This window comes from Mauremys reevesii, linkage group 9 (genome assembly GCF_016161935.1).
Source record: "Mauremys reevesii isolate NIE-2019 linkage group 9, ASM1616193v1, whole genome shotgun sequence".
NCBI classification, from domain to species: Eukaryota; Metazoa; Chordata; order Testudines; family Geoemydidae; genus Mauremys; species Mauremys reevesii.
Window position 1 is genome coordinate 920,282 of NC_052631.1, and position 14,992 is coordinate 935,273.

At 41.8% G+C, this 14,992-nt stretch overlaps 1 protein-coding gene across 2 annotated transcripts in view; it reads left to right on the forward strand.

Moving 5' to 3' along the window:
* The window catches only part of ACAP2 (ArfGAP with coiled-coil, ankyrin repeat and PH domains 2), a 119,037-nt gene that overhangs the window by 76,910 nt on the left and 27,135 nt on the right, over positions 1-14,992 (forward strand). For both annotated transcript variants that reach the window (XM_039486918.1, XM_039486919.1), the window contains 4 exons: positions 3,374-3,425; positions 5,611-5,711; positions 7,212-7,317; positions 14,755-14,963. In XM_039486918.1, the coding sequence (XP_039342852.1) occupies positions 3,374-3,425; positions 5,611-5,711; positions 7,212-7,317; positions 14,755-14,963 (468 nt within the window). The remainder of the gene's footprint in view (positions 1-3,373; positions 3,426-5,610; positions 5,712-7,211; positions 7,318-14,754; positions 14,964-14,992) is intronic.

Genomic DNA, 14,992 nt, shown 5'->3' on the forward strand with positions numbered 1-14,992 from the left:
GAGAGCACACATGCTGCTCAACACCTTTTAAATTGATAAGAAGGTTTGATGCATTTATAGTCAGAGGAGCTTAAAACACCCCTCCCCCCAAAAATCTTAGTCTCCACTGTCAGACTTTTCCAGAATATATGTTAAAAGTGCTATCTTGCTCCCATTTAAGTCAATGGACATTTTGCTAGCGATTTTCTCTGGGAGCAGGATTGGGACTTCAAGTGTCTCTTTTAATCATTCTATTTAATTCTCTGGGCCTAGATGATTCAGTCAGCTGCATGCCTGTCAAACAATAAACAAAATGACTCCCTCTTGAAAGTTGTTAAAGCTGATTTAAGTTTCTAGTAAAGACACTAACGTCATTTTTTAAATGTTCTTTTCTCATTGCTCTTTTTTTTTCTCTTGTAGTTCTTAGAAGTATGAAAACACTCTTTGCTGATTTTTGTTCTTTTCTAACTGGCAAATGTTTATTTTATTTTTCCTTTCTTTTGGATAAAGTTGAAGTGAAATTAGCCATTTTAACGGCTACTTTGAATGATATAGAAGCATTTAATGTCAAAATATCTGTCTTGTGGCGCAGCATAATTTTAGTTATGTGCTACTAGAGAGCCAGCAGGAACAAAACTAAATTTTTTATGCCCCCACAAAATGTCCCTTCCTCCATATTTTCTGATAATAGAATGGTGTATTTAAAACACATGGTTGATAAAGCTCAGCACGTACAACACAGCTAGTCTCCAAACCATTTACAGTCAATCCCAGGAGCACAGTAGGGACATTGCATCCAAATAATGTAGGAACAGTGGCATGAGGTGCGAGTCTGTTTTGTCTTTGGACCACGCCCTTCTCTGTGTGGATTAGAAACCAGAGAACTTCCCTAATGGGATCTAATCATTTTAAGATGGGCCCAAATTTTGGCTTTAAAAAAATCTCGGTAGTCCTTAATGATGAAATCACTGTGGTGCTACGAGTGACCTTAATGCACTGTATTTTGTAGCTGTCACTTTTCAAAAAATGCTATAATACTAATGCATTCACTTACACATTTGGCATAGATCTGCGGCTAAAGTAAAGCCAGAAGTTGAGTATTCGTTACAGCATATACTACACTGTCATTTTCAGTGACATTTTTTCCCCATCTCTAAAAATGTAAATAAGTGGACTTCTTTAATTTGACTTTTTGTAAAAGGTAGGTAGAGCAGTGTAAAAAACCTCCAGGAAAAGACCTAAGAAGCATCATAACATATTTATACTGTCAGATATACCATGGTTGCCAGATTGGAGTTTATTCACTGTAGAGATTCACTAAATGTTAACTGTACAAGTGAAGTGTGTTGGATTCATAAAACTCACCACACTTATTTAAGTGATTCTTAGAGATTTGCTCCATTGCATGTTATCTCTTGTGGCAGGGCTGCACTTTCCTTTGCTTTGTCGGGGTTGCTTTTCATGTATCTAACTGGTTGTATGTACAAAAACTCAGACTTATTCTCTGCTTATTTTCCTTTTTCAGCCTGCTTTGTAGCTGAATTATCCATTTCTTTACTTAGAAATAATCTACACAATGATTGGGTTACATGCTTGATTAATACATTCCTTTTAGATGGTAAAGATGATAGCTTTTCAATTGCAGTGACTGAAATATACTGTAGTTAATAACTTGAAAAAACCTTTCCATATTTGATCTAAGTATTTCAGTCACATTTAGAATTAACCTTTATAATTTTATAAATGGAGATCTTGCTTTTTGAAACTAAATATATTCCTACACCATTTGGAAATATAATTGTTAAAAGGTAGAATCTCAACTTTCTACAGGCTAAGTACTAACTGTTTTACAATAAAAATTTCCTGGAATGAGTAATTCTTTTTATACCTTATTTCCCCCTTTGTTCTTCCTTAAGTATTTTTTGTGTGTGTGCTTGTGGTGGTTTAATAAATAGGGGTGTTTTGTTGCTATTTGTAGTGAAGTAGAGTTCAGTATTAAACAATTTCATGGATAATGTGACAATGTTTTGATGTCACTTTACATAACATTGTTCCTCATCTTAACAGGCAGCACAAAATAAGTGGCATATTGTAGGAGTATGTTTGTGATAACCACTTTAATATGATAAGATAAAACACAGGCTTGTATTAAAATAAACCTTGATCAAAGAAGTATGCCCAACTTTGACTATAGTACTGAATTAGTTTTGTTTTTTTATTTTTTTCTATAATCTTTAGCCAGTTATTCAGTGATTCCAGTTTTGTGATTGCATCCCAAGGAAATAGAGTGGCAGTTAATCAGTTATTTGTCATGTTTCATGTATGGTAGCCTGATCTGGTGATGAATCAGATGTTCTGGACCAGGGTCCTTATGCAGAGTCTTTTCCAGAGTAGTAGTGGGTTTTCCAACCCCAAGCATTCAAAAACCATGAGTCAGGGCCCCAAAAATAAGATTGGCAATTTTGGGAGTCTTTTTATTTGCCTTCTGGTATTTGAGCCTGCAGGGTGCATTTGCTTCATGTTTTCAAGCTTATCTCTCCAAAAATGGTCTAGGAACTCGCTTTAAAAAAAAAAAAGTTGATTTTTCATGCAGTCTCTTGATTCTAGCATCTAGGGCTTTAAGAAATACCAAATACTAGAAAACTTGCAATAAATCGCAAGAGGTGGCAACACTGCAGTAGTTTTAGCAACTTAATAAGTTACTTTCTAAAACTTCTCTCTCAAAAATATTTGAGTGAGGAATTCATAGATTCTGAGGCTGGAAGTGAGTGCAGTGATCACCTAGTCCAACCTCCTGCATAACACAGTTCCTGAAACTTCCCCGGAATAATTCCCTGTTTGAACTAAAGCAGATCTTTTAGAGACATGTCAAATCTTGATTTTAAATTTTGCCAATAATGGAAAGTCCATCAGAACCCTTGGTATATTGTTTCCAGTACTTAATTACCTCTCTTAAAAATTCATGCTTTGATTTCAATCTGAATGTCTAACCTCTCAGCTTCCAGCCACTCCATAGTTTGTGTTATGGGTAAACAAACTAAAATAGATGTTTTAAATTATTTATCAATTTCGCTTGTCATAAAAATATAGCCGTGACCATACATTGGAATGTAAAAGTTTTGGAATGAATTGCTTAACTAACATAGTGATAATGTGCATGCACTTGTATAAGATTTAACTTATGTGAATCTTACTTAATTTCTTTTCTTTTGTCTGTTTTTCCTTTTGTCATTGTTTTGATGAAAGCCCATTGTTGTGCAAACTTGTCAAGACTTACTGAGACATTTGTGAACTCTTTTATTCAGTGTGATTCCATAGATACTCTGTTCATCTGTTACAACTAGTAAGCACTGTGAAATCAGTTAAATGTTTGGATATCTTTTTATTTATATAGACGCTGGTTTTCAATACAGAATAATCAGCTTGTTTACCAGAAAAAATTTAAGGTAGGTACTGTATTTCCAATACCCAAGAATGTGGTTAATGGGAATTAGGGTGGTTTGTTGATTGGAGCAGAGGAATGAAAGTTGAGAGATGCTGCCACTCACTTGCAACATGACCTTGAGAAAACCACTTAATTTCTCTGTCTCAGTTTCCCCGCCTATAAAATGGGGTAATATCAGCTTTGTAAATCTCTGAGATTCCTGAAGGATAGGTGATTTGTAAGTGCGCATTATCCTCATTGAGGCTCCTGATAGTGATTCCGCAGGTAGGGCTGCATTCTAAAATGAGCATAAACTCCTGTTTTTCTCTGAAAGTAGGCTGCTGGTTACTGTTAAATTTCATATAGGATTAGTTTTTATGCCCTTTGAATTTTCTATGCAATTTTTGTCTCACTTTCTTTCAGAAATTTGTAATAGGAAGACTTTTAATTTGGGCTTCAGTTTAAATTTGTCACCTGACAGTTTTGCTTTTCATTGTTGGCTGATACCACCTTTAAAAACAGTCTGAATTAATAGAACTTGGGAGAGATATGGCACCTGGGCGAATCTGGTGCAATAGGTAGTTTTTGGTTTTTTTAAGTAATCTTCTTATAACTGAAAATTTTTGTGCGCGCACACAAACCTGATTGGGGCCAGGAACATGCAGTCCTGTTTGATTGGGAGGTGCAGGTGGGCAGGTCCACATAAAAATTTATCTGTCAAAAGCTACACTTTGGTCAGATTTTATCCTACAAGGGAAGGTATATGCAGCTGCCGCTGGACAAAATATTCTATAATGCTCCATCATTATAGAATGATGGGGGAGGGATAGCTCAGTGGTTTGATCATTGGCCTGCTAAACCCAGGGTTGTGAGTTCAATCCTTAAGGGGGCCACTTACAGATCTGGGGCAAAAACTGGTCCTGCTAGTGAAGGCAGGCAGCTGGACTCATGACCTTGCAAGGTCCCTTCCAGTTCTAGGAGATAGGTAATAATTGGAGATATACCAATCAACAGCTGTTTCTGCCCCTACTGGTCTGCTCCCTGCCTACTTATCCACCTCCCACCCCTAATTAAAAAAATTCTAGGAAAGGAATACATGGAAAGCTTTGTTGTGAAGAACTTGGGGTTGCTACACACAAGATGCCTGACACAAACCCACAAAAGCAAGCCTATGAAAAGTTAAGCTACTTTATATACATACCCTCTTCTTTTACGCACAAGCACACACACCTTACTATTATCACAGCTACCAAATACCACAGATCATGGAGAGCATCCTTCACTCTGCACCACCTGCAGCCCAAGGAGGCCAACCTTCTTCATTCCCTTCAGCAAATATGCCTGTACCAAATTCTCCGTTCCCCACACAACTAACTTCTACACCAAACACCCACAATTACTAGTGTTGGGGGAGAAGAGTCTAATAAAGGATTGTGGGCAGAAGGCCAGAAGTGGCAGGTGGCGGGGGGGAGAGAGTTAATGTTAGAAATTGCCATAGTGGATCAGAACAGAGGTCCATCTAGTCCAGTGTCTTGTGGCCAGCAGCTGGGTGTGGTGCGTGGTCTGTTGTGTAAGGTGGCTCTGGTAATGGTTGGATATATGCTTGTGGGTGGACAGGAAGAATGCATGTACTGAGTAGGTGGCTTAACCTTTTTTTCTTTTTTCCCTTTGGGGGTTTGTTAGGTATGGGAGTGTGTGGCAATCCTAACTGCTTCATGATGATGTTTTGTGAGCAGTATTATTATTATTCTACCACGATCACACTGTAGAACCCTTAACAAATATTATACTTTGATGCTAGTTTAAGGATTTTGTTCTGTTTTATGGACCAAATTTTTAAAGTAGCTTCAACCTAGCATCTGATTTTGCACTTGCAGTGAAATGTGGTCACATTTAATTGTGACCCCTCTCGGTCTGATTTGCAAGCTAATTATTCTCTTCTCAGAAAAAACAGTGGTACTCAGTTGAACCACTCTGCTGTTTAAATGTCAGCTTTAAATCACACAGTCAATTTTGATAGGAAAAGGCGTGTTCTCCCAAGTCTGTATTAAATTTTCATACACTAACGGTTAACTCCTACTATGGATATCACATGCAATCTGTTTTGATGAAAGGGAAAAATTGGAAAGCAGTTGAGACTAGCAGTGGCTTCAGTGTCTCCCCTCACCATAAACTTCAGTTGTTTTGTTCATTTTATCCCTCTCTAGGATAATCCCACAGTAGTCGTTGAAGACTTGCGGCTTTGCACAGTTAAGCATTGCGAAGACATAGAAAGACGTTTCTGCTTCGAGGTGGTCTCTCCAACAAAGTAAGGGGTAATTTTTTTTTTTAAAGTTCATATATAATACAAGTTTTACATTTCACTTTCAGACTTGGAACTCAAGAAGGCCATGAAGGGTTCTGGACTAGAGGACCTCTTGAAGTCGCTTCCAATCCTATGATTCTGTTTTGGGAGCGGTCACAATGGGAAAATAATCTCAATCGCTTTGTTCTCTAATTTCTGTGACCTGGAGCATGTGATATTTCTGGGCGGCAGTAGAGACTATTCAGTCTGATTTTTGCACTTGTAATAAATATGCATCCTTAAATAAATAATGGAGATATACCTAGAACTGAAAGGGACCCCGAAGGGTCATCCAGTCCAGCCCCCTGCCTTCACTAGCAGGGCCAAGTACTGATTTTTCCCCACACCCCTAAGTGGCCCCCTCAAGGATTGAACTCACAACCCTGGGTTTAGCAGCCCAATGCTCAAACCACTGAGCTATCCCTCCCCTCTTCCTGGTGTTCTTTATACAGTAGTACAGTTGGTAGGCAGATTGCTGCTAAATGGATCAGCTGCAGGCAGTACTGTCAGGCTCCTTCTTAATAGTACAGAAAATGGCTTCCAATTACTTCAGATAATTTCTAAATTCAGGAATAAAGCACAGCATAGCTGTAATAGCTGCTTCTGCAGTAGTCAATTACACTTCAGTTCCCACTGAATAAAAGGAAAATATTGAATTTTTAAAAAGTCAATACTAATCCAAGCAGCACCATGCAGTATAAAATACTGCCTAGTGTGCTTAGAGAGGAAAGGCAGCTCTGCATGTGCAAGAACGGGACATTCATGTCACTTTAGAGTCCTGTGGTACAAGGCCAGCTGCTCTTGCGGTGGGGTGTGTGTGTGGGGGTGTGTGTTTTTTCTCTTCTCCATCTTAAAATGTGTCTGTTTCCTGCTCTTTCTCCCCCCATCCAGTGGTCAAATTCTACCTTTATTTGGCTTCTGCCTAGCTATGCTTTCTCAACCCTTTAGTCTGACACTTGATGACTTGTTTTCTCTGAATGTTAGTTTGGGCAGCAGTTTTTCCTCCTCTTTAAATCCCTGAAGTCTCCTGCCTTTGAATTCAGTCTCGTATGTTAGACGTCAGAACTCTGTGCCTTTTCTAGGACTGATGTCCATGTCCTATTTAGTCAGTCATGCAGGTAAATGGGAGGTGAGGATGCAAAGCAGAAACTTCAGGATAACCACATGGAAATTAAACAGCAAATTAACCCATCCTTTGGGTTTCTTAGGGTGTCCTATTGAGGTGTCCATCATTTAGATTTGAGTATTTTGAGGCAGGGAACGTCTTCATTCTGTGTTTGTGAAGGGTCAAGCACATGCCAGCTGTTAACAGTAATAGTAACTGTGTGGTGTAGTATGTATGCAAGGATGCGCTGAAGTTCCTAACAAAACTTGCTTAAGAGTCTGGCTTCTAATGAGTGTCTGTCTTCTTTGAGCCAGTTGGTCAGCTTGCTTGAATCTTAGTCTGTGTCTTATTTCTCACAGAAGCTGCATGCTCCAGGCTGATTCTGAAAAGCTGCGGCAGGCATGGATTAAGGCTGTTCAGACCAGTATTGCTACGGCATATAGAGAGAAGGGGGATGAATCCGAGGCAAGTATATTTACCTTTCAAGAGTCAATAATACGGTAAACCATTTCTGATCCTTTTTTCTTCAAGTGAGAATTGTAGAAGAAATTTAATTATTTTTGTGAGGTCTCTGATCTGTGTCTGCTGAATTAACTTTTCATCTAGTTAAGGTTATTTTGACCATGTTATGTTTTGAATCAATAACTTCTTTGAGTGATTATCTACACAGATTTCACTGTTGGAGTGCATGCACCCCATGTGCACAGATTGGGTTATTTTGAATGACAGTGTCTGTTGAGGGCTCCCAGAGCACAGGTGTGGTTCCGCTCCCACTGTAGATGAGAGAATAAGGGGCAAGGTGGCCTCAGCCACCTTGCAGAGCACCAGCATGTGTCCCAGAGCCCAGGGGTAAACAATACCAACTACTACAGAGAACTTGGTCCTCATTCAGATACCAGTCCTAGCAACAATTCCAGCAATGTCCCTCAGAACTACTGAGGAAATGTCAGTGGTTCCACCAGCAGTGCTCATTGGTCTCATCCTTCATAACCCTGCAGCAGGGACAAACACCAAGGAAGCAGTTTGGATGGGACACTTGAGAACTCAGCTAAATCATTTGTGGATCCAGCCTCTGGGTTTCTGTTTGGCATCCACCTTTATTGTTTCAAAGAAGTCTGAGTAAGGATGACCTTGGACTGGTGGGCCCCAGAGGTTGTGAAGAAAGGTTCTCACCCAGTTTCAAACTGTTCACCTTGCCCACACCCATCCTCCACCTTCCATCCCTCTTCAAGAACTCTTCTAATGAGGCACTTCTACAACTAGAAGTCTGCTCCCTACAACAACTGGGAGCTGTAGAGGAAGTTCCTCAAGAATTCAGGGAAAATGCTTCTACTCCCTCTACTACTTGATACCAAAGAGGAATGGTGGGAGGAGACCCATCCTAGATCTGTGCTGTCTGAATTCCTCCATTGATGTTTCAAGTTTTGGATGGTCACCTTAGCCTCCATCAACCCTCATTGTATCCTATGGACTGGTTTTTAGCTCCTGACCTACAGGATGCTTATTTCCACATCTAAATAGTCCTGGAACATAAACAATTCCTGCAGTTCATGGTACGAACATCCTGCTCTCAGTACAGGGCCCTACCCTTTGGTCTGGACAGCCTGAGCCACATTCAAAAAGTCCTTCTCCAATAATATTTGGGTTGGGTTATGGGGAACAGCAGCAACTGTTAATTCAGCTTGCAAAGTCTCAATTTCAATGTGCACTTAAGCCAAAGACACAAGGATTTTGTGGACCCCCCCTCCCCCACTAACAAAATATCTGCCATCTGTCCCGGCAGTATGTCTTTCTCCTGACCACAGAAATTTCTGCGCCAGTATCCTTCCACCCACAGAGTTCTTTGCCATTTACTCTGACAGCCTTTATGTGGTCCTTGCCAGGCTATGCAGTTGCTATTTTTACAAACCCTGTGTGATAAGTGGCAGTTGCCTGAGGTGCCTCTGTGCTCTGTGCAGCAGCATTTCCATAAGTTGCTTGCTGCTTGTTCCCACTCAGCACAGGGCATTTATTCCTCAGGTGCATAGTGGAATTACAATGATAGCACCTTCTGGGCTCTTCTGGTTTTTACAGGAGATTTGGGACGAGGACTGGAGGAATTACTTAAGGAGGTGAGTGCCTACCCTCCCATCCACCCTCCTTCCCAGGGGTAAAACGGGGACCCTGCTTCCCACCAAACTTATATATGGCGGGAATCCTTTGTTTCCCAGTTTGGTCTCCACCCCTTCTGTGGAAAAATATTAGCAGGCCAAGATGGGGTCCAGTACCAGGTGACACAACCACAGGACCCTGCAATTTCAAAGCAGCATCTCAGGAAGGTGGGAGATGAGCATCTCAAAGTCCTATTGTCCTCCCTAATGGCTCATTGACTAACCAGCCAGTCTCGTGGGCATTCCCCGTGCAAACACTTTTGCAATCGATACATAGTCTGTAGTCCTAACTTTAGATACAGAAATGATACATGCATACAAATGCACACAAATTGGATAATCACATTCAGTAAATCATGGTTGGCTCTCATGTCATTCCTTCATATCAGTGTGTTGGAACTCCAAATAATTCAGTTGGCATGCAGAGTATTCTTACCTCTCCTTTAGGGTCTCCCTATGCAAGTGTCTACATACAATACCATGGTGATGCACTACATCAACAGGCAAGGAAGGGCCCTATCCTCCCCCTGTGCCAAGAAGCCATGAGTCTGTGGTTATGGAGTATTCAGCACCAGTTACCCAGTAGTTCTCCATGTCCCAGGGCCAGCTCAGCAGAGACTCTCTAAGAGCCACGAGTGGTCTCTCGGCCCTCCAGACAGTCTTTTGCAGATGAGGCTACCCAACAGTAGACTTGTTTGTGATGTGCCACAATGACAAATGCCAGAGGCTGTGTTCCAGAGGAGGAGTCTGGGATCCCTTACAGGTGCTTTCCTCATCCCTTGGTCTCCAGACCTCATATATGCTTTTCTCCAGGGTCCTGTGAAAGTTCAGGCAGGATTCAGGGACAGTCTTCTGATAGCTTCCGCTTGGGCCAGACAGTTTTGGTACTCCTAGCTGATGAGACTGTCAGTTCAGAGGCCAGTCACCTCACTGAGTCTGCCTCGCCTGCGCTCTCAGAATAACAGTCAGGTCCTACACCTGAACCTGGAGTAACTGAACCTCACAGCCTGGATACTGGCTGGCCGATGTCCACCAGGAGGAGTTGTTTGCTGGCAGTCTTTAACATCTTGCTTCAGAGCAGGAAACTGTCCACAAGACACACATACCAATGTAAATCAAGCAAGGTGGATTGATTTTAAGTTGCTTTTTAAATAACTGATTTTTAATAATTATTTAAATCAGCAAGCAGGAGACTGTCATCAATTTTAATCTTGTTTTGTATTTGTATTTAAGTTATTTTTCTACAGAAAGATTGATTCTCATTGATAACTATTAAAACATGCTGATTTGTAACTAAATATAGTCTGTACCCAATTATTCTGACTAGGAAGGTACACTATCATCTACACACATTTATTTAAGCAGTTATATAGCTTAACTTACATTTATTCAGAGTATTAATTTTAACATTTTTATGTTAGAAAGTGGTGAATGATGCATTTTTTATTTAGTAAAATTAATTTTTTAACTTGTGATTTGTGTCAAGTTGTATTTTGAAGGAAATTCCAACAATTAAAATGCACAAACATTTCAAATTGTTTATTAAATAAAATGAGCTGTATGCATAAGGGGAAAATGGTTATAAAAACATGTCTTGCATTTAAAACTGATTTATTAAACAAAAGTATTATCAATTAGTGAATTGAACTAATTTTTTTTGGTCACCATGTCCTTCAAGGTTTTAGAACTAGTAGCTTTCATTCTCCAACACCCAATTGTTATTTTATAGATTGGGAGAGGACAGCAAGCTTTCCTGCTGTTTCAGCTTCCAAATGTTTTCTTAACTTTGAATGAACTAGTTTTTTAACTGAACTGGTTTAATAAACTGAAATTAAGAAAATATTCTCTGTGTACCTGTAAAAAAGGTTACTGCTATCATAAACTGATTTAGCACTTCAGCAAATTCCGCGTGCAGGTGCTTAACCAGTGACTTCCACCAGTTCAGTGGTTTGACTTTCTTTGAAACTTGGCAGCAAACGTACTGCTTACTATTGTTTAATGTATCTGATTTAAATAGATTATACTAAGGTTATTCCTTAACATAGGTTGTCAAAGTTTCAAATTTAAATGATTTAATTTTTTAAAAATAAACCTATATTTAAATAAAAAAATCCTATTTTTAAAAATAAAATTTCAAATACTGATTTTTTTTAAAATCTACCTTACTGTAGGGGGATTAACCGTGTTCATCCCTGTGTGTATTCCACACGTGACATGCATGTGCATTGAGTGCTTGCGACTCAAAAACCTTTCAAGTAGTGTCTGTTGGTCCATGCCCGAGCCCTGGTCCATGTCTGCGTCCAGGGTATAAGGGGAGATACAAACCACCTGCCTCTGCAGTTCCTTCTTACCATCACATGGCCTGAGTCAGAATCTCCTGTGTCTGAAGATAACTTTGCACTCTTTCTTATCTATAAATATAATTGCATCTAGTTCTTAGTCTAGTGTATTTGGTAGTCTCTTTATAGTTAGTGTAGATCAGTTTTTCCCTGCACCAGAGACCCTCTCCATTTCCCCTCTTGGGAGGAGAACTATGCCCAGGGTTCAAGAAATCTCTCTTGTCCTTGCTGCTTCTTGGTCAGCAACGACCACCAGTGCTATCTTTACAGCCTCAGAGAGGCACGTTTCTCTGCTCTTTCCTCCCTGGACCTGAGAGGGATGAGAGCTTTGAGGAAATACCTAATGGAGAAAGCAATGAGACTTCAGTTGGATCCAGGCCGGGGTGAGTTCCCAGTTTGTTGGCCTCGGCACTTGAGTAGCACCCCTCAGAGCATAAGCTCTGGAGCAGAGGCCAGGTCTGATAAAGCTAAAGACTCATTGTGTCAGGCTTCTCATGACAGTTGGGGACACTGTCACAGAAACAAGAAAAAATGCCCTTCCAGGTCTGTTCCCAAGAGAGAGGATCCCTCCCCAACTCCTTCCAAATCGGGTGAGTCCTCACGCTCAGGTCCTAAAGACTTAGCCCTACTTAAACTTCCCAGCCATGAGGGTAAGGTGCACAGGAGCAAGTGTGATGTTTTGGAGATCACCAAGAGCAGTAAGGGGTTCTATCACCATCTACCCTGTAACCTGGGATGCCTTCATGCTGTTTGGCTGTGGCTCACATCCCTGATGCTGGACCAGCTGCTGGCCTCCTCCCTGCTAGGCAACCAGTGAGCCCAGCTGCAATGACTTGGAACTGACAGAGTAACCACAGCCACTGATTTACCAGCCATGCTTATAAGCTTGGCCTCTATAGCAGTTGAGCGGATGCTCAGTGCGTAACAGTCCTGCAGCTGTGCTTGCCCGTATTCCAGCTCTGCTCCAGCCTGCTTCCAGTGCTCGCCCCTGCTCTTCTCCAGACCTGTTCCCTTCTGGCTTCAGTCCTCGACTCCACTTCTTCCCTATGACTCTGGTTGACCCTCTGGCTCTGGCATTCAGCTTCTGTCCCTCAGGTGCTGACCCTTGGTCTGTCCCTGAACTCTGTCCACCCTGGACCTAGCTCTAATCTCTCATTTCAGCCACTAGGCTTGACTATCCACAGCTCAGTGGCGACACCTACCTACAAGACCAGGTACTTCTTGTAGGTAACCCCAACAGCCCTTCCAGTCCCAAATCTGCCCAGGTCCAACCTTTCCGAGTTCTTAGGTACCTTATGCTCAGATTGTTCCCCTCTGTCAGCCCCTCAGCCATCCACTCCCTTTGGCATCCACATGCCACACAGTTTGCAAATAGAGGGCTGCTTGGGGGAAAAGTAAACAAAAGGTTTACTTAATAGAAAAAAAGATTCAAAGCTGAAATAGTGAGAGAAAGCAAACAGTTAAGTTGCACACACAATAAACATGAACACAACATCAGGCTTTGTTCTTCTGTATTAGAAAAAATCCCTTTTCTAACATGTTAGCTATTGCCTTTGGACGGTTTCCCACATATCCCCTAGTTTGGGGATCAAGTGTTCACAGACAGCTTCCGGCTTAAAGACTGCTCCTCAGTTTCTGGAGGCCAACCTTCAGATACATGCTTGCTTTTACAAGGCTTCCCCCCCCCCCCCCTTAGTACATGGTGACTCATTGTCATGCAGAATGTGAAGACTCCCTCTTGATTCGAGAGCCAGGATGTCTGTCTTTCTATTACCTTCAGTGGTCCACCATTGTCCTTTCCTGGGCTGGACAATGGCTGCATACTTAAAGTTGGTTTAGTGTCAATGGCTGGCTGGGAGGTGCCTCTCACTGTACTACTGTAAGGTGGAGCTGAAGTTTTATGGACTGAGGCTTATACTTCCCTGGAGGATATCTTCACCCTCCCATACTCATAATCACCTGGGTTTTCGGATCCAGTCCTTCTGAGGGACGTATCAACTTCAAAGCAAAAGATTTACTCCACTGACCCTGAGTGGGAGATACACAATTCAGTTCTAAACAAAATCTTCATTCAGTGGGGAACTCCCTCTTGGGACCTATTCACCTCTGATGTACAAGGAGTTCAACATACACAGCTCTAGAATAGCACTGGGTCGGGACTCCAAGGGCGATGTCTATCCAGGATCGTAGAAGGGCAACTTGAGTTTTTTCTCCTATTTTGCTGCTGCTGTAGGTTCTATGGGAGATTCATCATGACAAAGTGCAAGTCATTCTTATTGCATTCAACTGGCCCAGGCTATTCTGATTTCTAGACCTCCTGTGAATGGCTACCCATCCACCATTCAACCCTTCCTGGATCTATCACTAGAGAATGGCAGGACCTCAGACATCCCAGCCCACACTGTTTCTACCTCACAGCCTAGTATCTGGAAGGGGATCAGACCTAGAGTGTTCATGTTTGGAGGCTGTTCATCAGCCTATTCTTAAACACAGCAGACAAGACTCCACCAGAAAATGCTATATTGCTAAATGGAGGCACTTCTCTACCTGGGCACAACAAAATTTACCTCCAGAGACAGCAGACATTCCTGTTACACCGTCCCTGGGAGGGAGATGCAATAAGGGCCCATTCCACTAGAGCACAAGCAACCTCAGAAGCATCTCTTTGATAAGCACCTATGGTGGACATTTGTAAGGTGGCAACCTGGTGTTCCAGCCACACTTTCGTGAAGCATTACAATTTAGCCCAAGCCTCTTCTGCAGATGCAGCTTTTCGAGCATTTGTTATGGACATCTGTACCACCTGCATCCTTGTGCTCCCCTGCTATTTGACTCTTGCTTACCAGTCACCCATGTGCGGAATACACAAGGATAAGCACTCAAAGAAGAAATGGAGGTTGGTATTTGTAACTGGTTCTTTGAGATATGTGATCCCTATCTGTATTCCATCACCTGCCCGCTGTCTCCTGTGCTTTGGATTGGATTCACAGTAGTGAAGGAGCTAGAGAGGCAGGTGGTCCACAGCTCTCGTTATAACCCTTGGTGCTGAGCACAAGGAGCTCCAGGGCACAGGCACAGACCAACAGACGCTGCTTGCAAGATTTTCTGATCTCTGGTCCCTGGTGCGCATGAATGTGGAATACAGCCAGGGACCACACGTCTCGAAGAACCTCCAGTGACAGGGTAAGTAACTTGCATTTTTATAGCTGTGCTTGAAATGTCCAGCACAACTGGCTATTGCTATGTTTAAGCCCCAAGTTTCTACCAAGAAGTTAAGGATGTTTTGCAGTTACACATCTTTCCTTGCAGTTGTTTAGCAATAAAATGGTTATTGATAAATGTGGAAGCTTCCTCCAGGGCCATAGCAATGTTAACTGCTGGGCCTCTAGTTCTTCCTTTTTTCCTCTTTCTAGAAACTAGAGAAGAAATCCTCCCCTTCTACAGGAAGCCTAGAATCTGGCAGTGAGTCAAAAGAGAAGTTGTTAAAAGGAGAAAGTGCTCTGCAGCGGGTTCAATGTATTGGTGGTAACATCGCCTGTTGTGATTGTGGCCTGGCAGATCCTCGTTGGGCCAGTATCAACCTAGGAATCACACTGTGTATTGAGTGTTCTGGGATACACAGGTAGGTAAACCCTTCAGACATGCAGCATG